Source organism: Notechis scutatus, chromosome 2 (assembly GCF_049901735.1).
Source record: "Notechis scutatus isolate UNSWTSFEM ecotype Mainland chromosome 2, rNotScu1.2, whole genome shotgun sequence".
In the NCBI taxonomy this organism is placed as follows: domain Eukaryota; kingdom Metazoa; phylum Chordata; class Lepidosauria; order Squamata; family Elapidae; genus Notechis; species Notechis scutatus.
The window spans coordinates 9,292,132-9,316,860 of record NC_142010.1 but is presented as its reverse complement, the minus strand read 5'-3'; the positions used below and the strand labels follow the sequence as shown (position 1 = coordinate 9,316,860).

The 24,729-nt window shown below is 42.4% G+C and overlaps 2 protein-coding genes across 2 annotated transcripts; both read right to left on the bottom strand.

Moving 5' to 3' along the window:
- Positions 1-2,420: 2,420 nt before the first annotated feature.
- LOC113427078 (uncharacterized) lies at positions 2,421-11,128 on the bottom strand. Its single transcript, XM_087952956.1, has 6 exons — positions 10,772-11,128; positions 8,766-9,346; positions 8,391-8,508; positions 8,203-8,270; positions 7,185-7,311; positions 2,421-5,594 (listed from the first exon to the last, which is right to left on the bottom strand). Exons 2-6 carry the CDS (start codon positions 9,276-9,278, stop codon positions 4,135-4,137), a joined length of 2,286 nt encoding a protein of 761 aa, XP_087809082.1. The 5' UTR covers positions 9,279-9,346; positions 10,772-11,128; the 3' UTR covers positions 2,421-4,134.
- Positions 11,129-12,826: 1,698 nt separating this feature from the next.
- Positions 12,827-23,087, bottom strand: LOC113427074 (uncharacterized). The gene is made up of 6 exons (XM_087953368.1): positions 21,964-23,087; positions 18,534-19,110; positions 18,149-18,276; positions 18,002-18,074; positions 16,681-16,807; positions 12,827-14,781 (listed from the first exon to the last, which is right to left on the bottom strand). Exons 2-6 carry the CDS (start codon positions 18,945-18,947, stop codon positions 13,814-13,816), a joined length of 1,710 nt encoding a protein of 569 aa, XP_087809494.1. The 5' UTR covers positions 18,948-19,110; positions 21,964-23,087; the 3' UTR covers positions 12,827-13,813.
- Between the last annotated feature and the right edge of the window lie 1,642 nt (positions 23,088-24,729).

Sequence of the window (24,729 nt, the reverse complement as noted above, 5' to 3'; positions counted from 1 at the left end):
GCCGGCTAACCACAACACTTGAGAACTTGGGGATGTAATCAGGGGTGGGATTCAAATTTAACAACTGGTTCTGTGGGCATGGCCTAATTTGTGGGTGTGGCTTGGTGGCCATGTGACTGGTGGGAGTGGCTTGCTGACTGGGCGTGACTAGGTGGTCATGTGATGGGTGGATGTGGCCAGGTGGCCATGTGACTGGCAAACCAAATGTAAGTGGTCATCACCTAATGGCCAGTTGCTTAACAAGTGTTCTAATTTATGACTGACTTCCACAGAGCTACGTGGCCTATTTTTGGAGTGTTTTTTTTATTTTAAAAAATACTTTATTTAACACAAAATATTAAAATGTACAAATATACAGGTATACAAGAGTAAAAAGTAATCATACAAAAAAAAATCAAGACATCAGTACAAATCATATCTCTAATACATTTGATAGTGGTTTAAATAACTGATAACAGATATTGAATGGCAAGTATTCCTTATCCCTTATAAACTAAATACTATTTAATAAATATTAATAATCTATTGTTATTGTTGGTTTATAACTGTTGTTTTATAAATAAATCCTTCATAAGGCTTATTCAGTGAGAAAGATAAATAAAGCTAATATTGTATAAATTCCTGTCATTCAATATATATGTAGTAATGTTTCCTAGGTTCATTTATTTTATACATTCTTTTTCTTATGGTCTATCCAGTTATACCATTTATCCCAAATCGAGTAATAGTCAGAATCACCTTTTCCTTTTAGTTTTAGTGTAAGTCTCTCCATTTTGGAAAATTCATAAATTTTCTGAATAGTAATATGTATAGGTGGTAAATTAGGCATTTTCCAATATTGCGCCAGTGAAATTCATGCCGCTGTTAGATGAATAATCAAATATCTTGCTTTGGGAGGATACTCCCCTTTCATTATCCCCAAGAGGTACAATTCAGATTTCTACTCCAATCCACTTTGGATAATTTCCTCTATCCATATTTTGGTCCTTATCCAAAAAAATTTAACCTCTGGGCATGTCCACCAAAGGTGGAAGAGGGTACCATGTTTTCCCTTATATTTCCAACAGCTCGGGTTTGCTGTTGGATATATTTTTGCTAATCTGGAGGGTGCCAGGTGCCATCTGTATATCATTTTATATAGATTTTCCTTATAGGATACTGATTTTGTTGAAGTGAGATTCCTTTGCCAAATTTCCTCCCAGTCGTCCAGATCTATATTGTGACCGAAATTTTTTGCCCATGCTAACATTGGTCCTTTCACAATTTCCTCAGCCAATTCTTATTCTAATAAGTAATTGTATAATTTAGACATCATATTTTTTTCTGGGCCCAAAAGTATTTTATCAAATTGAGTGTCTTTTGTTTCTAGTCTGTATTCTTTTAAGTCCCTATTGTATCTCAGGAAATAGGACCAAAAGTGGAATTAGAAAGTGAAGGAAGGCAAATACTGAAAAATAAATATAAAGCTGAAATACCACAAGGCCAAAAAGAGAGAGAGACATGAATACTTTTATTTTGGTTGTTGAGTAACAAATACGCCTCAGCAAATTTTAGTTGGAACCTTAAAACTTTGGAGTAAAAGAATTTTTTTTCCTAGCCGAAAATAATGAAGATTTCACTGGTTTGAAAAGATTAGTCTGTATTTGGAGACTACAGTTCAAGAAAAGGGAGATTAGCTACAATTAACGAAAGAAAGCATGAAAGGGAAATTGTGGTTAAGAAGTAATTTTAAAAGAATGGCCTTAACTTCTCATTCTGGCTCCATTTTTTCCAGCCCATTTTTACATTTCAAGGCTCCTTCTAATTCCAAACTGTCTAATTTTGTCAGTCTTCCATTATGAAAAAATTGACATGATTAGGAAACCATCTTCAGTGCCCTTTAACGACTTTGATGCATCAATGAACAATATTTGAATAAAAATTTTCAAAGGAGCCAGGTATTGCCTCCCACAAATCTTTTCAAAAGTTGCATGTATTTTTAATTTTTAGTTAGAACAAAATGGAATTTAATAATGTCTCATGAATAACCATACCAGTGATATTTAAATTTAAACCACATTTAGACTTTTTCTTAAGTCTTGTCATATAATAGAAAGGCAAAAAGTGCTGAAAAAAGGTGTTTTTGGACATGCATTTCATGGGCTTCCCTTCATTTTGCCTTATTTTGGGAGAGAAATTCTTCATCCTGAAGCTTTCTCCATATATAATGATATATCAGTGATGAGGCCTTTGATCAAATAAATGTCAATCAATCAGAATATAGCTGGCAAGGACCTTGGAGGTCTTCTATCTGCAGAAGATCCTATACCAGTGATGGCGAGCCTTTGTTGTGGTGTGCCATAAGCACGCGCACGCATGCCGGCACCCATAATGCAATCCCCACACCCCCTTACCTGCACTGCACATGTGTATGCCTCCCAGCTGATTTTTGGCCCATTTGAGGCCTTTTTTGCTCTCCCAGAGGCTCGACGGAAGCCTCTGTAGCTTCAGGAAACCGAAAAACAGGCCTTCCGGAAATACCGGAAATGCCCGTTTTCAACCTCTGGAGCCTAGGGGAGGCCGTTTTCGCCCTCCCGGATGCTCAAGGGAAGCCTCTGCAGCCTTTGGAGGCCAAAAAGCGGACCCGTTTCAGCACTTCCAGTATTTTCAGAGGTCTCCAGTAGAAGAACGCAAGACCAGGACGAGTACCAAAGCCTCGTGCACCAGACGGGCCTCGCTCTCAGTCTCAGGCCACACAGAGGATCCCCGGATGGTGAGGTGGACTGCCTGGAGCCCTGGGCAATGGAGGGCAAGACCAGATGAGATTTCCTAAGGGGGTGCTTGGCTGTACTTATCTCCTCCTCAAGGTTGCTGCTGCTGTGCTCGCTTTTCTTGGCCAGGTTGTTCATACTGGGTGTGGGAGGGCAAAGTATGTGAGTCGGAGGCAGGCCCACTCCCTTTCCGTGCGAGGAGACCCGACTTTGTAACTAAGGAACCTCACTGCTAGATGGGAAATGATGTGATAATTGTATCTGGTATTTTGGAATATTTGAAACAATATAATGAAAAACAATCAAGAATACGTCTTCATGTAGAAAAGTCCTTTCTCTATTTGGACTTAGCAAAAAACCACAAGCAGGATTAGGGATCCACACTGTTCAGGTTTGCACTAGAAAGGCAATTTATGCATACATATCTAAGAAGGTCTACAATTTATTTGTATTATTACTCAAATGGTCCTTGCATATTTTAGATAACTATAGGAAGCCCTCAATTTATTCGAGTTCATATAGTGATTATTCAAAGTTATAGAAGCACTGAAAAACGTGACTTATGACCATTTTTCACACTTATGAACATCCTGATGGTCACCTGATCAAACTTCAGGTGCTTGGCAACTGATTCATGACAGCCTCAGTGTCCCTGGGTCATGTGATCACCTTCTGTGAGCTTCTGAGAAGCTAGGCCAAAGGGGAAGCCAGATTCATTTCACAACAGTGTTACTAACTTAACAATTACAGTGATTCGGTTAAGAAATGTGGCAAGAAAACTTGTAATATGGGGAAAACACACCATTTAATAACTCTCTCACTTAGCAACAGAAACGGGCTCAATTGCAGTCATAAAGTGAGGACTACCTAAATTTCTCTTGCAGTTCTACCCACAATTCTTGATATGGTTTCTCCCACGTGTGGTTCCTTCTATGGCAAGTAAGAGCATGCAAAGCTCTTTCCTCACTACATGCATATGGTTTCTCACCTGTATGGATTCTCTTATGAGAAGTGAGGTCACAACTCTAAGGTCCTCTCTACATTTCACACATTTATATGACTCCTCTTCCATCTGGCTCCTCTTGTGGGAATTAAGACCATTACTATGAGTAAAGATCTTTCCATACTCCATGCATTGATACGGTTTCTCTCCTGTGTGAATCCTATTATGGGAGGTAAGATGACTACCCTTCCTAAAACCATTTCAACGCTCCATGCTTCGATATGGCTCCTCTCCTGTGAGGATCCTCTTGTGGGAATTAAGATGACAACTATGAGTAAATGTCTTTCAACACTACATGCATTTATAAGGTCTTTCTCCTGTGTGATTCCTCTGATGGATTATAAAAGACTTTGAATTACAGGTCTTTTCACACTCCTTGCATTAATACAGTTTCTCTCCTGTGTGGATCCTCTTGTGGATATTAAGATTACCACTCTTCCTAAAACTCTTTCCACACTCCATGCATTGATATGGCTTCTCTCCTGTGTGGATCAAGTTGTGGAAATCAAGACTCCTGCTAGAAGTAAAGGTTTTTCCACACTCCATGCATTGATAAGGCTTCTCTCCTGTGTGAATCAAGTTGTGGGATTTAAGGCTACTGCTACAAGAAAAGGTTTTTCCACATTTCATGCATATATAAGGACTTTCTCCTCTGTGATTCCTTTGATGGATTATAAAAGTCTTATAATAACAGAAGGTCTCATTACACTCCATGCATTGATACGGTTTCTCTCCTGTGTGGATCCTCCTGTGCGTATTAAGATTACCACTCTTCCTAAAACTCTTTCCACACTCCATGCATTGATATGGCTTCTCTCCTGTGTGGATCAAGTTGTGGGAATCAAGACTCCTGCTAGAAGTAAAGGTTTTTCCACACTCCATGCATTGATAAGGCTTCTCTCCTGTGTGGATCCTCTTGTGGATATTAAGAGAAGTGTTACGAGTAAAGGTCTTTCCACACTCCATGCATTGATATGGCTTCTCTCCCGTGTGAATCAAGTTGTGGGATTTAAGGTTACTGCTACAAGTAAAGGTTTTTCCACATTCCATGCATTTATAAGGTCTTTCTCCTCTATGATTTCTCTGATGAGTTTTAAGAGTCTTAGAATAACAGAAGGTCTCATTACACTCCATGCATTGATACGGTTTCTCTCCTGTGTGGATCCTCCTGTGGGTATTAAGATTATCACTCTTCCTAAAACTCTTTCCACACTCCATGCATTGATATGGCTTCTCTCCTGTGTGGATCAAATTGTGGGAATCAAGACTCCTGCTAGAAGTAAAGGTTTTTCCACACTCCATGCATTGATAAGGCTTCTCTCCTGTGTGGATCCTCTGATGGCTTATAAGAGTATTATAATAACAGAAGGTCTCATCACACTCCATGCACTGATACGGTTTCTCTCCTGTGTGGATCCTCCTGTGGGTATTAAGATGACTGCTATGAGTAAAGGTCTTTCCACACTCCATGCATTTATAAGGTCGTTCTCCTTTGTGAATCCTTTCATGTCTTCTAAGAGAATGATTATCACAGGTCTTTCCACACTCCATGCAGGTAAATCGTTTCTCTTCTGAATGTGTCTTTTTATGAGAAACGAGATGATCAGACTTATTGAACCTCTTTCCACACTCCATGGATTTATATGGTCTTTCTCCCGTATCAATCACTATATTTTTAGGAAGCCAACTGACCCAAGGGAGACTTTTTTTAATTCCACTTTGTGATTGCTTTGCTTCACCACTCTTTGGTTGCATCTGATCTACACATTTCCTTCCCCCCACTTTCGAATGGATCGCTTGGCGTTCCTCCTTGCAATTCTTATTCTCTTGTCCACTAAAGCCTTGAAAAAGAAAAAAATGAGAACTGTAACAAGGATAAGGGAACAATCAAAACTTTTCTTCTGAAATTTAGCCAAAGAATCATCAATATATTTCATCTGTTTTGTGGGCAAACATGAAAAGTCAGGATAAGATAATAGCAAAGACCTATTTCAAAGTCAATCCCTAATGATTCCCATACAATAGGATTGGATCACAGCTCTTACCTAATCTTTTACCTGGGACAATTCCATGGTGCCACAAACTCCCAAAGTGTATTGGACAATGTATCATGCTAGGGCAGCAACATACTCAGCATTTACCAACTTCAATAAAAGTCCCATCTCCACTTGTCTGCAGAGCAGAATCTTTGAAAGTCAAAGGGAAGTTTTGGATGGCAATTGCTCCCCACCCTCAACTTAGGCTAATGCCAAACTTGGTACACAAGTGGACATATCTCTAAGAAGGGAACAACCCTCTCAGGGCTCATCCGGTCTTGGTTATAGCAGCTCAGGGTCATCAGGAACCCAGTGACCAGGTTCAGGAGGGAATAGCGAATCCTGGCAGCCAGAACCTTCCTCAGTACATTTGGCCTCTTCCTCAGAGTCTTGCTAATGTCTTCCATGAAATATTTGTTGTATTTTATGAGCAGAAACTTATTTAAAAAAAATAAAACAATTTCCTTTATGCAAAAAGCCACTTACAATTTTTCTTTCAATAAATTTCCTTCTTTCATAAAGTCAGTTTGGTCAAAAGGTTAAGGCACCAGGCTAGAAACCAATAAATTTACACACATTTCTAAAATGTTGTTTTCACTTTCTCATTATTGGGTACCAGTGATGGAATTCAAATTTTTTTTACTACTGGTTCTGTGGGCATGGTTTGGTGGGCGTGGCAGAGGATATTTTCTGAATACTGTAAAATCTCCAATCAGAGGTGTATTTGCCGGTTCTCCGAACTACTTAAAATTTCCGCTACCGGTTCTCCAGAACTGGTCAGAACCTGCTGAATACCACCTCTTTTGGATACCCAGTGTTGATTAATGAGAAAAAAATGAATTTCAACAATTGTAGAATTAGGCTGCAGCATAACAAAATTGACAAAATGAAGGGAGGCTGAATACCTTCGGAATGCACTCTATATCCTTCTTTTATTTTTGTAAATAATAAAGGCAGCAGACAAACCCAATATTCCTTCCTCCTCCTGTTTTCCCTACAACAACTCTGTGAAATTGGGTTTGGCCCAAAGTCACCCAGCTAGCATTCATGCCTAAGGCAGAACTACTATTCACAGTCACCCAGTTTATAGCCTGGTATCTTAACCATTTGACCAAACTGACTTTATAAAAGAGGGAAGTTTATTCAAAGAAAAATTTGAAGTCTGCATAGCCTCCCTTATTACATAAAAGAAATTGTTTATTTTTAATGTTTCAGCTCATAAAATACAAAATAATCATTTCAACAACTGTAGAATCCTGCAGTAGAACAAAATTGAAAAAGTGAAGGGGATCTGAATACTTTCTGAATGTACTGTGAGTAAATGATTTTCAAAAAAATCAGAAATAACATTCAAGGCCCTACTCTATATTCCTGATCATAGAAAGGCTTTCTTACCCAGAGAAAACAGATTCCTGGAATTCTCCAGCATGACTTCTGCATGGAGTTCTTTTTGGTCAGCATCCAGTTGAGACCACTCCTCCTTGGAGAAATACACAGCCACTTCCTCAAAAGAAACAATATCCTGAAAAAGGACACAAGGTTCCTTATTAACAGATAATCCCAAGAAAAATGGGATAATTTTTCTGTTTCTAGGAAACAGATCCATTGGAAAAAAAAAAAAAGAGAATGTTCTGCAGAATTAAGAATAAGATCACACCGCTTTTGGCTAATGGCACAACCAAATCATGTTTTGATCAAGCTGGAAGTGTTTGGAATGCCTTACAGTGTAACGAACTAAAATATTCTTGGTCAATTGATAGTTGGGTCTTAAATCAATTACCTGTCAGTGACTCCCATTCTTCCTAGGATGGGCAGAGCAAAATCCTGGCAAAACCCACCTGACATGTTTTCCAATGGCTTACTTTATCCCCTGAGGGACCAACATACCCAAATAACACACCTTCATGAAGGAATTGGAAGAGCTTGTAACAGAACTCTATATGTCTATAGAGATTCTCAATCATCAGGTCACAGTTGTCCCAAATATGCTTTTTAAAAGGCAAAAAAGGATATGTTTTTAATAATGTGAGACTAACCCTGGGAGACAGAAGGAAGTGCCCTGATGCTGACAAGTCTGGTAAATGAAATCTAATGGTGAAGCAGGACGGGTGGAGAAGGAATCTCACAAAGGATTAGGGCTGTCTTGGTCTACCCAATGCAAAGAGTAAAAACTGGGCCAGGCTGGCTTAGGCCTGGTCTACCCTACACGAAGAAAAAGCAGCAGTTTGGGGAGTGGCGTCAAACTAGCCACGCCCACCCAGTCAGCCATGACTGCCTGGCCCCCCCACAAGGTCAATCACAGCTCTAACCCTGTTTCTGAAAAAACCTGGGAGACAGAAGAAAGTGCCCCGATTCTGACAACAGTCTGGTCAATGAAATCTGATGTAGAAGCTTTTCTGATGTTTCTTCTTACCTGAAGTAGCGGTTCAGTTCCAGCACAAAGAAGTGATTCTAAAAAGTCCAAGGACAGCTTTCTACTCTCTATGAGAAAGAGAAAAATAGTGGAAGCAGATTTCTTAAAGAGAGACAATCCAATAAAGTGGAGCGAAAGGACCAGCTAAATGTTGAAATCTCACTTCACGCAGAAAGAGCTTTTCTTACCTTGCGTAGCGTCTTGACTTTGATCTTCCTGGAAGTTCTCCCTGAAGAGCAGCTCTTGAGAAGATCTGAATGAATCTTTCCTCCCCTTGGGATACTCAGTCACAGCTTCCATGCATTTCTGGACATGATGTGATATGAGAAACAAAGGAAGAGCAGAGAGATAGGAATGAATTATCATAGTGCACCTTCAAACTAGCAGCCCTCAATTTCCATTGCTGAAACTCGAAGGAGAATGGAAGAATTGCCCCAAATACATCCTCTGGAAGAATAGAACAAATTCTCTTAGGAGTTAATAATCCCAGAAAATTCTGCCAGAGAAGAATTGACAAATCCAGAGAGATCCTCTTTAGAGCTGCCATAATTACATTCTCCCACCTGCAACTCTTCTTGCATGTTTTCCTCCTCCTGAGTCAGCAAGAAGCCTTCAGCCAGGGACACCGCCTGGGAACTGGTCTCTGCTCCACACTCCCGCACCCATTTTGCCATCTCTGGGGGAAGCACAGCCAGGAATTGTTCCAGGAGCACCAGGTCCAGCATCTGAGCCTTGGTGTGTTTTTCTGGTTGCAGCCACTGACGACAAAGGTAGTGAAGCTGAGTGCAAACATCTCGGGGACGGCTCCCCTCCTGAAACTGCACTTTTCTGAAGCGACAGCATTGGACCTCTGAATTGTTGGATGCCTCTTTGTGGCTCTTCCTCCCAGGATTCATTGCCCCATTACTCCCACAGCTCCAAGGTTGACCAGCTGGAGGGCCTTTTCTAATTTCGGCATCTACTGGGGGTTGTCCCTTCCTCTTCTCTCTGGTCTCTAATACAGCTCCAAAATGGACCCATAGATCTCCGCAGATCTTTCTGTTCACAAGAGATCTGGCCAAATTTTCCAAGGCCATTCAGCTCTCTTCTCAGACAAGATACTTAAAACTCCAGAAGAACCAGAAAATATTTCCAGTTTACATACCTGAAATTGAAAAGAAATAATTCAGGGTATTTTCTAAGGTGATTAATTGAACTACTGAGCATTCTTATCAAAAAAGGAAGGGAAGGGAAAGGGGAAGGAAAAATCAAAAAAGAAAATTGGATGAACCTACCAATGTCTGGGAGGGGGGGAAATCTTATTAATTAGCTTGATCTCTCTAGATATGGGGAGAATTGCAGCGAGCCCTTCAGGATTAAATGTCTATCAAAATATTAGAAAAATACATTTAAATATGTTTTTGATTTCTACTTCCTAGTTTTTATTAAAATGTATTTTTTATTTTTATGTCTTCTGTGTTGTTATTATTATGATAAATTACTCTAGGCAGAATTATACACAATGCTCCTTCTTACTATTTCCCCCCAAAATTCCTGTGAGGTGAATTGGGCTGAGAGTTGGGATGGGCTCAAGGTTTTCATGCCAAAGGTTGGACTAGAAGTTAATCTCTTGGCCTTGCGCTTTCACCATTGAACTAAATGGCTCTCTATGGCTCTACTGTCTATCAGAATATTAGAAAAATACATTTAATTATATTTTTGATTTCTACTTCCTAGTTTTTATTAAAATGTAATTGATTTCAAATGGCTCTCTATGACTATAATTTCATTTAATATAATTTAATAGACAGTTTGATTTCATGTCTATGGTTGTATAGTTAAGAGCAACTATTTGCATTTTCCAAATCATAAATGTCTCAGGTCACAAACAGCAATTGATATGAGGGGCTCTTTAAATCCACTTAATAAGTAAATAAACCAAATAGGAGTTCAACACCCAGGCTTTACAAAGGCCAAGCATGACAAACACTGGCCTAATCATAGTCTGTTATTTTCAGCCCAAGGGGCACTTCCCTTCTCCAACATCTTCATCAACCGGGCAGCAGAACCAAACCGGTGACAGGGGGAAAGATGGGAAAGCAGGAAACCGAGTTCCAGCCCTTGCACGCCTTGCACCCAACTCCTTGCACTCGCAGTTGAAGCCTTGCACGCAAAGCCAGCAGGAAGGGCTACGACCGCTCGCTTCTCCCGGCCTAAAAAGGGGGAGGCAAGGGAAACCCCTTTCTGAAAATGGAGCCAAGAAATGTGCAGGAAACTGTGCAGGAGTCAAGGCTGACTTGGAGGCACAAATCTCTGTTTTGCAAAGACGACCTCTCCTCCTCTCCCTCCCAGGAGGAGCTTTTCCCGTCGAAATGGAACCTAAATCTTCTTCTCTGCGACCCTGGTTTCTCCCCCCCTCCCCAGAGGCAAACCCGAAATTTTGCTTTCCGCCCCGCCTTGCCCACAGGGGCGGCAGGGGAACATGGGACTACCCCTTCCCACGTCTCCAAGCCTAATGGAAGTTTTGCATGTCTCCATGCGAGTCTCCAGCACGGGAGAGAATCCCCCCAATCAATGAACCCCGACCCACATCTGGATCTCCAAGACTTCCCTGCAGCCTCTTCGCTTCCTAGAAAAGCTGACCCAAAGGTAGAATCGGGCACTGTGGAAAGAGCGGACACGGTTTCAAGCCTTTGCTGGAAAATGCCTCGGGAAACACGTATCTCTCCTGACTCGGAAAAGCTGGCGCATGCTCAGTTCTCTTGTAAGGCGGGGGGGCGGGCGGGCGGGAGCTGCCCGGATCTTCTATGGAGCCCCCTAGAGGATCCTGTGCGCATTGCTAGAAGACCCTGCAAGGGGGGAAGACACGATGTCCCATGCGGGTCTGGGGTGATGGGCATTGAAGTTGAAGGAAAGGTTCCCTCTAACCAGTGGTGGGATTCAATTTTTTTTTTTACTACCGGTTCTGTGGACGTGGCAAGGGAAGGATACTGTAAAATCTCCAGTCAGAGGTGGTATTTGCCAGTTCTCCGAGCTACTCAAAATTTCCGCTATCGGTTCTCCAGAACTGGTCAGAACCTGCTGAATACCACCACTGCCTCTAACATTGCCTATTCAGAAAGGAAGTGGCCTCTCCAGCAGGCATCAGTTTCTAGATTTTCCTCTTTTTAATCTCTAAGAACCATCTCTGATCTTGTGAAAATTGAGAAAATCTCAATCTGTGGAGACTCAAAAATCCCTGTCCTGAAAAGCAGCTTCTCTGAAGGGATTCCCAGAAGGCATCAAAAATGAGCAAAATCCTGTCAGAAATGGCAGGGCGGTCAAAAGACAAGGAACGAAAGTCTCTCTATGAAACCCAGCCTGTGCCTTGTGGCTGATGGCAAACTCAGCCCTGAAGTGAGGGGAGATCAGGGGGCTGGCAGAGACACAGGGAGGAAAGCCACAGGTTGAGAGGAAAATTAAGATTTGTATTGATTCCCCCCCCCCCCAATTTATTATAGCTGCCTTTTCAAGTTCATGCCTCTAGGTAGCCAAGGAGGATTGGAAACACCAAGAGGCAGCCTGTAATAATGAAAATACAGGTAGTCCTCCAGGTAGTCCTCAACTTACAATAGTTCATTTAGTGACCTTTGAAACTTAGAATGGCACTGAAAAAAGTGACATGACCATTTTTCACACTTATGACCATTGCAGCATCGCTATGATCATGGTTGCATCCCGGGGATCATGTGATCCCCTTTTGCAACCTTCTGACAAGGAAAATCAATAGTGAAGCCAGATATTTTACTATTTTTAACAACTGCAGTGATTCCATTGTGGCATGAAAGGGTGTAATGTGGGAAAACACACTTAACAAATGTCTCACTTAACAACATACCTTTCTGGCTCAATTGTGGTCATAGGTAAAGGACTACCTGTGATACTGAAGACAAGATTCTGATGAAAAAGAGGCATCAAAAGAAAAGTTCCAAAAATGGAGAGAAGGCGCAAACTTGTGGGCCTTTTAAAAAAAATTTTTACCTCAAAACAAGGTGCTATGATGGAGAAATGAAGATTGGGAGAATAAAAGTCTCATATGCATATGCATGTATATGGAATTGAAAATTATGAAACGAAGGCAAATGCTGAAAAATAAATATAAAGCTCAAATACCACATGAATAGTTTTATTTATATGTTGAGTAGGAAATATGCCTCAGGAAATATAAGCAGGAACCTTTGGTACTAAAAGAATGTACTTTTTTTCTAGCCAAAATAATGAAGATTTCACTGATTTGAAAAGATTATTCTGGATTTGGAGGTGGCAGTGCAAGAAAAAAAAGCAAATTTAGCTACAATTAGTGAAAGTAAGTGTTGAAAGAAAAATCCAATCCGGTTCCAAGCTGGGAGAAAGATGCTGAAATAAAATGGAGGCTGGTTGCAGGAAAGATCTGCATATACAAATACAGGTAAAGATTAGGTGTGTGTATATGGCATAAATTAAGGGGGGAAAAGGAGATCTTACAAACTGTTGAAGATGAGAATGTTTTTAATTGCTTTCTATTTTTTCTTTCTATTTTCTTCTCCTTTTCTTTTCTTTTCTTTTCTTTCATTTGTTGTATGTGTTGTTGGTTTGCTTTAATTGTAAAATTAATAAAATTTATTTATAAAAAAAAATTATCATGGATGGGTACTTTCAGACTTGCACCATTCAATTAATAAATTAGCCTATCCGGCCATGTTTCCTATCGGATTACCTTGGAGGACTGACAGAATATTGTTGCTTTTTGTGTAATTGATTTCAAGTTGCCATGAGATTCCAAAAACCCCATGTAGGCCTTCTAAACATAACCCACTTGTAATTGATAATCAGCCCAAAGTTCATTAACTGCGTAATTAGAAAGAAATCATACCAACTGCACTTAATTTAATCTAAAGCTACAGGTGCATGTGCCAAAAAAATCCATTTTAGCTTTTGTTTGGGACAGGAAAGCAGAACTTGGTACCTTCGCTGCAGAAAAACTCTGGCATGTACATTTATAGGACTTTTCACCATTGTAGTTCCTTTCAGAGCTCTTCCTCTGAGGCTTCTTCCTGGACAGGAAGGCTGGACAGATCCCTAAAGGGCAATTAACATCATTGATGTCCACTGATACTCATGTTTTAGTTTTAACCTCCGACCTAGCAAAAACCACAAGCAGGATTTAGGATTCACCTTGTTCTGATTTGAACTAGAAAGGCAATTTATGCATGCATATCTAAGGAGGTCTAGAATTTATTTTGATTATTACTCAAGTGGTCCTTGTATGAGATTTTAGATAACTACAGGTAGTCTATGACTTACAATAGTTTGTTTAGTGAGGGTTCAAAGCTACACCACCACTGAAAAAAGTGACTTGTGACTGTTTTTCACACTTATGACCATTCACTGCATTCCCATGGTCACCTGATCAAGCTTCAGGCGCTTTGCAACTGACTCATATTTATAAGGGTTGCAGTGTCCCCGGATCATGTGATCACCTTTTGTGATCTTCTGACAAGCAGAGGCAAGTGGGAAGCCAAATTCAATTAACAACAGTGTTACTAACTTGACAACTGAAGTGATTCACTTAACAAATGTGGCAAGTAAACTCGTAAAATGGATCCAAAGTTACTTAACTGTCTTGCTTAGCAACAGAAATTTCAATCGCAGTCATAAACCGAGGATTTTCCTTATTGCTATTGAAGCTTTTCCCATACTTCTTCAGCTGATACGGTTTCTCCTGTGTGTGGATCCTTCTGTGGCAAGTAAGAGCGTTACTCCTTGCAAAGCTCTTCCCACACTCCATGCATTCATATGGTTTCTCTCCTGTGTGGATTCTTTTATGGGAAGTGAGATCACAAATCCACCGAAAGCCCTCTCCACAGTCCGCACATTGATATCGTTTCTCTGTTGTATGGATCCTCTTGTGGGAATTGAGGCTACTGCTAAAACTAAAGCATCTTCCACACTCCTTGCATTTGTATGGTTTCTCCCCTGTGTGGATCCTTTTATGGGAAGTAAGATCACAATTCCACCTAAAGCCATCTCCACAGTCCACACATTGATAGGGCTTCTCTCCTGTGTGGATCCTCTTGTGGGAGTTAAGGTAACTGCTATGAATAAAGGTCTTTCCACACTCCATGCATTTATATGGTTTCTCCCCTGTGTGGATTCTCTTGTGGGAACTAAGGTTACTGCTACAACTAAAGGTCTTTCCACACTCCATGCATTTATAAGGTCGTTCTCCTGTGTGATTCCTTTCATGACTTCTAAGAGAGTGATTATTACAGAGGGTCTTTCCACACTCCCTGCAAGTAAATTGTTTCTCTTCTGAATGTGTCTTTTTATGGGAAATGAGATGAGCAGATTTATTAAAGCTCTTTCCACACTCCGAGCACTTGTATGGTTTTTCTCCCGTATTAATGCTTGTATGGTTAGGAAGCCATCTGATCCAAGGAAAGCCTTTTATAATTCCACTCTGTGATTGGCTTGTCTCATCGCTGTTTGGTTGCATCTGATCAGCAAACTTCCCTTTTCCCTCTTTTGGATGGAGCGTTTGGCCTTCCTCCTTGTAATTCTTATTGTCTTGCCGATTATAGCCTTGAAAAAGAAAAATGAAAACTGTAGCAAAAATGGGGTAATGATCAAACCTTTGCTTCTGAAATTTAGCCAAAGAATCATCAATATATTTTGGCAAATGCCAAGGTGCCAAATGAAGATGTTATCAAATACCCATTTCTAAGTGGGCTCCTATGAATCCTGATATATTAGGATTGAATGACATCACAACAAACCAAAGACAATTCCCTGATCTAGTCTTTGTGATGACCTACCGGTAGGACAATTCCTTGGTGCCATGAACACCCAATGTTTTGGACACTATATCATGCTGAGCAGGAACATACCCACCAGCTCCCTAACTTCAATGAAGTCTCACCTTCACTTGCCTGCAGAGTAGAAACACTGAAAATCAATAACTTTTCTGGAAGGTAATAACTCCCCATCCTCAACCTGGATGGATGCCAAATAAGAGTACACAAATGGGCCCATTTCTGAGAAAGGAATGGACACAAATTGATCTTTGATATGCATGCCAATCTGGTACTTCATCCACCTTCAGACTATGGCTGTGGACAGTCATACTACCGTATTTTTCAGTGTATAAGACGCACTCCCCCCCAAAAAAGTCTGTACATCTTATACAGTGAATCTTGCTGAAGCCCCGCCCATACGCTGACCCCCACCCTTCGCCCTCTACCTCCCAGCAATTTGCCTCCTTGCAGCAAACAGCCTGGTCAGCTTCAGCACAGCCTGATTTAGCATAAGCAGCTGATTGTCGGTTGGATTGGCCTCGCACGTGACCCATTTTTGGCTTCCGTGTCCCATTTTCGGCCTCTGCACGCCCCATTTTCAGCATCTGCGCACCCCATTTTTGGCCCATTCTGATTCCCACCGCCTGGAACGGGCCGAAAATGGGGCGCGCAGAGGTCAAAAACAGGATCCTGAATTCAAAAACAGGGTGCGCGGAGGTGGCGATAGGCGATGGCGATCCCTGCAGCCTGAACAGCTGATTATCGGTATTCCAGGAGGCCGATCCAACTGACGATCAGCTGCCCGTGCTAAGTCAGGCTGTGCAGAAGCTGACCAGGCTGTTTGCTGCAAGGAGGCAGAGGCAGATTTTTTTTTTCGTGTTTTCCTCCCCCAAAGCTAAGTGCATCTTATAATTTGGAGTGACTTATAGTTCAGAGCGTCTTATAGTCTGAAAAATACAGTATTTATCAAGCTGGCATTCAATAACATTTGGCTTTGAATAGCAGCTCAGGCTACTCAGGCCCATCAGGGACCCAGGGACCAGGCTCAATATTAAGCCCTGGAAGGCAGGACCTTGCTCAAAGAAAGCCGCACCATCCCTACGTATAGCCTCTCCCCCAGATTCCTGCTAATATCTTCTATAGCGGGGGTCTCCAACCTTGGCAATTTTAAGCCTGGTGGACTTCAACTCCCAGAATTCTGGGAATTGAAGTCCGCCAGGCTTAAGGTTGCCAAGGTTGAAGACCCCTGTTCTATGGCATGGAAATGAGTATTTTTCACTTTATGAGCAGAGAGCATTTTGAAAGAAAGCGACTTCCTTTTATGTAAAAAGGGAGCCCATGCAGTTTTCCAATTTTTCTTTCAATACATTTCCTTCTTCCATAGAGAGCCATTTGGTCCAATGGTTAAGGCACTGAGGCTAGAAACTGAGTGACCTTGAGTACTAATTTTGCCTTAAGCATGAACGCTGACTTTTGGCCTATGTCCCTCAACCCAACTCATGTCACAGGGTGGTTGTTTAGGAAAAACAGCAGAGAAAGGAGTATTAAGTATGCCTGCTGTCTTTTATTTACAAAAAAAATGATAAAGGCAGGATAGAAATAAGTGATTTTTTTTTCACAGAAATAACATTTAAGCCTCTCATCCCATGCCTTCTCTACGTTCTTGAGCACAGACAGGGGTTCTTACCGAGAGAAAGGAGATTCCTGGAATTCTCCAGCATGACTTCTCCATGGAGTGCTTTTTGGTCAGGATCCAGCTGAGACCACTCCTCCTCGGAGAAATACACGGCCACTTCCTCCAAAGACACAAAATCCTGAACAAGGAAACAAGTTTCCCTATTAACAGATAATCCCAAAGATAATTGGACAGGTTTCTTTCACCAGTTCTAGGAAAGAGATGCCGTGAACAAAATAGGCATCTTTTGCAAATTCTGAATGAGATCTCACTACTTTTGGCTGACAGCACAACTGAAGCACATTTGATCAAGTAGGAAGGACTCAGAATGCCTTTTTTTTATTATTTTATAAATTTTCATTCATAAACATCTTTGAATAATAATGCATTGGCAGAGCATTATTTACAAATAAAACATGACCAACATACATTGGTAATAAATCTCAACATACAAATTAATAGCAATAGTAATGGTAGAATACCAGTACTAATAGCATAACCAAAAGAGTTGATCTAGATTTCTTCTCATATTAATTACATTTTTATCAATTACTACATTTATATTTATCTACCTGTTTACTTTCAGTATATATATTAACCTTCATAATCTTACTTTCTCTTTCTACCTTTTCTCTATCCATTCATATAATTTATTCCATGTCTGAAAGTATTCTGAATCATCTTAGTCTTTAATTTTTAAAGTTAATCTATCCATTTCAGCACAGTCCCAAATTTTCCTAATTATAGCCTCGTCCAGTGGAGTATTCATATTTTTCCAGTATTTAGCATATGTCATCCTTGCTGCCGTCAATATGTATAACACTAAATATGTGGTCGCTTTGTCAAAATCTTCTGATAGTATACCAGAATGCCTTTCAACGAAGCCAGTTAGCATCGCTTTCTTGGCCAATTGGTCTTAAACCTACTACTTATCAATGGCTTCCATTCTTCCTAGAGTGAGCAGAAGGAAACCCAGGGAAAACCCATTTGAAATTTTTGCCAATGGTTTATTTATCAACGGAGGGAACCAACTCTTCCCCCCAACCCACACCTCCATGAAGGTGTTGGGGGAGCTGGTAATGATATATGAGAATGACCCTGGAGACAGAAAGAGTATCTCCAGCCAAGATAACATCTGGTCAAGTGAGTCTGAGCCTGAAGCAGGAGAGTGGAGAAACCTTATCAGAAGGGACAAGTTAAGCTGAGTTTGAATTTTCAATGACCTAATCTAAATTTTGAGGTGCTTAGAAACAGCAACAGTATACACTGAACTCCAGAACAAAATGAAACCAATCCAAGATTCATGGATTTTTATCAATGTTTCTCCTCCTACCTGAGGCAGGGGTTCAAGCACTCTTACAGCTCCATCAGAAACAGGAGACAGTTCTAAAAAATCCAAGGACAGAAAATGTTAGAAGCACGTTTGTTAAATAGAGAGATTACAATCAAGATGTCCAAACCTGACATCACATGTAAGGTGCTTCTGTTACCTGGCGTGGTGTCCTGACTTTGATCTTTCTGGAAGCTGTCCCTGAATTGCAGCTCTTGGAAGAATTTGGATGACTCTTTCCTCTCCTTGGTATAATCGGATATATCTTCCAAGGACTTCTGGAGGTATTGTTCCAGGAGAAGCAAGGAAAGAGGGAAAGAAACGAATTATCACACTGCATTCTCAATCTAGCAGACCACAATATCCAACGCTGAAGCTGGAAAGCAAGAACAGAAGAATTGCCCCAAATATATCTTCTGGAACAAGAACTGAACAACTGACTTTAGGAGGTTATAATTCCAGAAAACTCTGCCAGGGAGGAATTGAAAATTTCAGAGAGATCCTCTTTAGAGGTGCCACGATTACATTCTCACACCTGCAACTCTTCTTGCACCTTTTCCAACTCCTGGGTCAGCAGGAAGCCTTCTGCCAAGTCCACTGCTTGGGAACTGGTCTCCGCTCCACACTCCCGCACCCATTTCTCCACCGTTGGGGGAAGGACAGCCAGGAACTGCTCCAGGAGCACCAGGTCCAGCATCTCAGCCTTGGTGTGTATTTGTGGCTTCAGCCACTGACAGCAAAGGCGGTGAAGCTGAGTGCAAACATCTCGGGGACTCTTCCCCTCCTGGAACTGCACTTTGCTGAAGTCACAACATTGGACCTCTGAACTGCTGGCTTCATTGTTTTGGGTCTTCTGCCCAGGATTTGCCCCATTCTTCCCACAGCTCCGAGGCTGAGCAACTGTAGGGCATTTTCCAACTCCTGCATATGTTGGGTGTTGTCCTTCCATCTTCTCCCCGGCCAATAATCCAACTCCAAAATGAACTGATGGATCTCTACACGACTTCGCTTGCACAAGAAGTCTGGACAAAACTCCCAAGGCCTTCAGCTCTATTCCTTCACAAGATACTTAAGCCACCAAAGGAACCAGGAAAGATTTCCAACTAACAAATCTGAAATGGAAAACATGGGGTGCTTAATAGGGTTCGTAAAGTAACTACCGAACAGCCTCCACCTCCTCAAAAAAAAACAACCCTCTCAAAATAAGAAATTCTTATGGAAGTCTCAATGTCTGGGAAGAAGGCAGGAATCTTATTAGGAAGACTGACTTTTCTATGTTTGAAGAAAATTCCAGTGAGCCCTTTTGTATCAGCTACTATCCACCCCACCCCTTTATTCCCCCCCGGCAGCCCACCCACCCCCCCCCCCCCCCCCCCCCCCCCCCCCCCCCCCCCCCCCAACCCCCCCCCCCCCCCCCCCCCCCCCCCCCCCCCCCCCCCCCCCCCCCCCCCCCCCCCCCCCCCCCCCCCCCCCCCCCCCCCCCCCCCCCCCCCCCCCCCCCCCCCCCCCCCCCCCCCCCCCCCCCAAACCCCCCCCCCCCCCCCCCCCCCCCCACCCCCCCCCCCCCACCCCCCCCCCCCCCCCCCCCCCCCCCCCCCCCCCCCCCCCCCCCCCCCCCCCCCTTACTGCCTACTGGATGAATATGTTAAAATATGTTTTGGATTTCTGTCCCCTAATTATTTATTCACCTAATTTCAATGGCTGCTTATAAATTTAACAACTATCTCAGCACAATCCAAATCAAAATGTCTAGAGCCATTGAGATGAGAAACTATCTAAATCAATTTAATAACGAAACCAATGAATGTTTAGTCTAGTACATAAAGCTTTAACTAACAGAACCCCGTTAACCTCCTGGCCATAAACCCTGGGTGAACTTCAGAAGCCAGAATTAACAAACCACCATCCAGCACACATAGAACTAATATCCGAATGAATCAACCATCTATGCCAGTGGTGGCTAACCTTTTTGGGCTCCTGTGCCAAAAGTTGCATGCGCTCACACGCTCGCGCTCCAGCACCCAGAAAGCAATGCGCCCCCCCCATGCCCCCTACACATGCGCACTCAACCCACCCACCCACTGCCGCCCTGCACTGCGCCTCACAGCTGATTTTCGGCAGGTATGAGGCTTTTTTCAGCCTCCCAAAGGCTTGAGGAAGGCTTCTGCAGGGCCAAAAACTAGCCCCATTTCATCATTTCCAGTAAGTGACGAAACGGGGCTAGTTTTCGGCCTGCAAAGCCTGCAGAAGCCTTCCTCAAGCCTTTGGGAGCCTGAAAAGGACCTCAAACCTGCCAAAAATCAGTTGTGAGCCGCGCACATGTGCAGTGAGGTAAGTTTGCCTGCAGCTCGCGTGCACAAACGGTTCTGCGTGCCACCTGTGGCACGCATGCCATAGGTTTGCCATCACGGATCTATGCTTTAACATGATGTTTTGAAATTCAGGCACATCCTTAGAAACATTTCCCACTTTTAGCCTAATCCTGTCTTTTTTTTCAAAATTGTCCAATTGAAAACGTCCTGATTTAAACTCCAGGAACTTACACTGGCCAAGATTTGAAAAAAGACAACAACACTGGCCTAATCGAACAAACAGTGTAGTGTGTGAATGATGGACCTCAGCCCCAGGCGCACCTCCGTCCTCCAGCTGGGAAAGCAGGAACCTGAGTCTTTGCACCCCTTGCACGCAACTCCTTGCACCCCTTGCACGCAACTCCTTGCACACGCAGTTGCAGCCTTGCATGCAGAGAGCCAGCAAGAAGGACTCAGACCTCTCGCTTCCTCCGGCCTAGGAAGTGGGGGGGGGGAGGAGGAGGCAGGGGAAATGGTCCCTTCTGAAAACGAGGCCAAGACATTGGTAGGAAATTGTCCAGGCGTCAAGACTGACTTGAAGCAACAAATCTGCAAAGTCGACCTTTCCTCCCCACCCCCCGCAGCTACCCACGCAGGTTTTCCCCAACGGAACGGAGGCTAAACGTCTCCCACGTTTCTAGATAGCCTGAGCTGGTTCCCCACCCTCTCCGGGGTCACAATTTTTGCTTTCTACCCTATGTGGCCCGTGCACGCCCAGGGGACCATGGGAACCCTCCCCCGGGTTTCCTTCTTTCTCACGACCTCGAGCATTTACGTGTCTCCTAGAAACCCTCCGCCGCGAGATAAAAGACCCACCAAGCTCACTGAAACGAGTGGATCGCCATCCGCTAAAATCTTCCTTGACAGGCTCAGGGGGATAAAAGCTCCGCCTAAAGGCTCGCAACGAGGCGAGAGCAGAATCGGAAACTACAAGGAAAGGCTGACGCTCTTCCAACCTTTTCCCGGAAAAAAAAAAATGCCTCGCGAACGTCACGCGTATCTCTTGAACGACAGAAACAGCCAGGCGCATGCTCAGTTCCCTCCTTGAAGCGTGGTGGGAAGGCGGGTGGAGGCGGTTCGATTTTTCCGACGGCTGCGGACAGAGCCCCCTGCTGGATTCTGCACGCAATTGCCGCAGTTTTCCGCGAGGGGAGAAACGATTATATGGTCCCTATGGGCCTGGGGACGATGGGTCTGGGAGTCGAAAATGAGTCAAAAAAACCAAACAAAACAAAACAAAAATCCTGTCAGAAACGGCAGGGCTGTCAAAAGACAAGAAATCAGGAGCCTCTCTTGATGAAACCCAGCTTTTGTCTTTGTGACTGATGGCAAAGTCGCGAAATGAGGGGAGGATTTGAGGGGGGGGGGGTGGCTGGGAAAGCACAAGATTAGGAAAATTAAGGTTTATATTGATTGTCCAAGTTTGACAGCCGCCCTTCTCAAATCCATGCCTGTGGGTGGCTAAGGAGGGTTGGGAGCACCAAGAGGCAGCCTGTAATAAGGAGAGCAATCGTGAGAAGAAAAGATCCTGATGAAAAAGAGGCATTGAAGTAAAAACAAGTCCCAAAATGGAGAAAAAGCTGAAACCCATGGAGATTTTAGATTTTTTTTTACCTCAGAACAAAGCGCTATGATGGAGAATGGGAGAACGCGTCTCATCTGTGACTGGAGAACAAGTGGCGTTACAAAACGAAGAGAGAAGAGAATGATAACTTTATTGTCACTTTGAATGTACACTAATCGGCATATATTAACATGAAATTTCATTGCATACAGCTCTCAAAGGATCACCACCTCCAATATACAGTACATAAACATGACAAAATAAATAAATACAAAACTATGCATATACCCACATATATTATGGGACTCAGAGAAACAACACAGTCTGGTTCAGATATATTCATGTACATGGTGAGAAAAACGAATCTTGTGAGTTTACCAGATGGATGGCATAGGGAACACAGCTGTTTCAGAATCTGGTAGTTCTGCTAGAAATACTTTTAAACCTCCTCCCAGAGGGGAGCAACAGAAACAGACCGTGATATGGGTGTGTGGGGTCTCTAACAATGCTTTGAGCTCTAAGCACATAGCACTTATAAACAGTATCCTGAATAACAGGAAGTGATTTTCCTATAATCTTCTCAGCTGTCCTTACCACTCTCCCTATGGATTTTCTATCTGAGGCACTGCTGCCACCAAACCAAACAATGATGCAGTTTGTTAAAACAGAAAAGGAGGCAAATACTAAAAGTAAATACCAAGTTCAAATACTATAAGGCCCCCTCCAAAAAGGACAACAACAATAGGTTTATTTAGGTGCTGAATAGGAAAATTGCGGCAGGAAATATAAATCATAAGCTTAAGACCTTCAAAGTAAAACAGAGGTGTCAAAATGTTGGCCCACAGGCCAGATGCGTCACATGTAGGCCACGCCCACCCCAGCTCCACCAAAAGGAAAAACATCCCGAAACGTCACACAACGGCAATGTGACATGGCAAGTTTGACACCCATGAAGTAAAAGAAGGTCGTGTCAAGACCGACTTGCACTTTTACCTACACACACAGCTTGACAATAACAGGGAGGGGTGGATGGAATGCAAGGGTGGGAGAATGGTATTCAAGCATCCATCAGCACCGTGGGACATTGCTGGAATGTTTCCCATAACAAAAATGAACAGGAATGATTGATGGACATTATGAACTGTGGGTGGCCTGTAAAGAAAAGGAGAAATTAACTATGCCTACTTTTGCGGGGGGGAAACCCAGAGCTGGTTTTGTTTCTTCTGCGCCAATGTGGTTTATTCAATAAAGTTTTATACTCTTGATAAAATAATGTCCCAGGAGTTTCTTTTTCTGGATTCGCTAACTGGACAGTTGACAGGTCTTTTTTTTTCTTGCCAAAAGAAATGATGGCTTCACTGTTTTGAAGAGTAGTCTGCATTTGAAACTGGCAGTGCAAGAAAAGAAAGAGATTTTGCCACAATTAACAATGAATGTGAACGGAAGGAAAATTAAGAAGCAGTTTTTTAAAAATGGAATTAACTTCTCTCTCTTACCAACAGCATGGCTCTTTTTGGCCTTTAAAAAAAAAACTTATCAAGGCTCCTTCTATCTCTAACCTTCTCCTCCTTCTATCTCATTTTGTTTTCCCTAATGAAAAAAAATTAACAAAATTGACGGAAATGGCCGCAGAACAAAAATTGGTGCCCTTTCTACAATCTCAACCAGAACCAACAATGGGCAATATTTCAATAAATAGCTTCAAACCACCATGAACTGTCAGATGCAAGAAGTCAGGAATTGGAAAGTACCACATGTTCATTTCATGTTACCTACACACAAGAATCTGAACTAATGAACTGCAAATTGATACCAGATAAGAGTGAACACGCTTCAAAGAGGGGATGGACAAAGAAAAAAAAAATAAACTCATCAAATTTGCAAATGACAGTTTGCAGTTGTTGAACCAGGTACCATCTATTCTATACCTGTGCGTTTGGTTTTTCTTCCTAAGTGTAAAACCTTACTTTTCTCACCACTGAACTGCATTTTATTGAATCGAGACCAGTGTTTAAGTCTGTCAAGATCATTTTAGAACTTGAGTGTAATCATATGGACGCAAATCGGCAATACGATTTTTAAACCAGCCATTTCTTGTCTCCTCTTGATGAGATTATCAAAGTTCCTCTAAAGGGTTTTTGTGAGAGAACTTGGGAGCTGCCTTTATCTTCTCTAAAACTTTTGCACTGAAAGGACAGTTTCCTGTAGCTCAACTAAAGGGGTAAATTATGATCCTAGGTTTTCTGACTTGTAACCTAGGCAAAGCCTTGGCTACTGTTGAACTCCATTGCGGGATTTTATAGTATCCTTCCCCTGGAGTGGGGAAGGAATGGAGATTTTACATTATCCTTCCCCTGCCACGCCCACCAAGACACACTACGCCCACCAAGCCACGCCCACAGAACTGGTAGTAAAAACAAAAATGAATCCCACCACTGTAGGTGACTTTTAACCTATCTCTTTCAGCCCAACCCATGTCACAGGGTTGTAGTTGTAGGGGAAAATAGCAGGAGGAAGGGATATTGGGTATGTCTGCCGCCTTGAGTTATTTCCAAATATTAATGAAGGCAGATTATAAATGAGTGATCCTTTTTATCAGAAATAAAATCTAAATTCCCACCTTCTTCTCTACGTTTCTACCATAGACAGGGGTTCTTACCCAGAGAAGCCAGATTCCTAGAATTCCCCAGCACTTCTCGGTGGAGTGTTGTTGGTCAAGTTCCAACTGAGGCCACTCTTCCTTGGAGAAATATACAACACCTTGAACAAGGAAACAAGTTTCCCTATTAACAGATAATCTCAAGAATAATTTGACA

What these genes read in the sequence shown, in the direction of transcription:
- LOC113427078 (XM_087952956.1), bottom strand. Translation starts at nt 9,278, where the DNA reads ATGGCCTTGGAAAATTTGGCCAGATCTCTTGTGAACAGAAAGATCTGC. An exon ending in ACATGCAAGAAGAGTTGCAG is followed by an intron (nt 8,509 to 8,765) that starts GTGGGAGAATGT and finishes CATCATGTCCAG; the next exon opens with AAATGCATGGAAGCTGTGAC. An exon ending in GAACTGAACCGCTACTTCAG is followed by an intron (nt 7,312 to 8,202) that starts GTAAGAAGAAAC and finishes GTCCTTTTTCAG; the next exon opens with GATATTGTTTCTTTTGAGGA.
- LOC113427074 (XM_087953368.1), bottom strand. Translation starts at nt 18,947, where the DNA reads ATGGAAGGACAACACCCAACATATGCAGGAGTTGGAAAATGCCCTACA. An exon ending in ACCACGCCAGGTAACAGAAG is followed by an intron (nt 18,075 to 18,148) that starts CACCTTACATGT and finishes CTTCTAACATTT; the next exon opens with TCTGTCCTTGGATTTTTTAG. An exon ending in TGCTTGAACCCCTGCCTCAG is followed by an intron (nt 16,808 to 18,001) that starts GTAGGAGGAGAA and finishes TTCCTTGTTCAG; the next exon opens with GATTTTGTGTCTTTGGAGGA.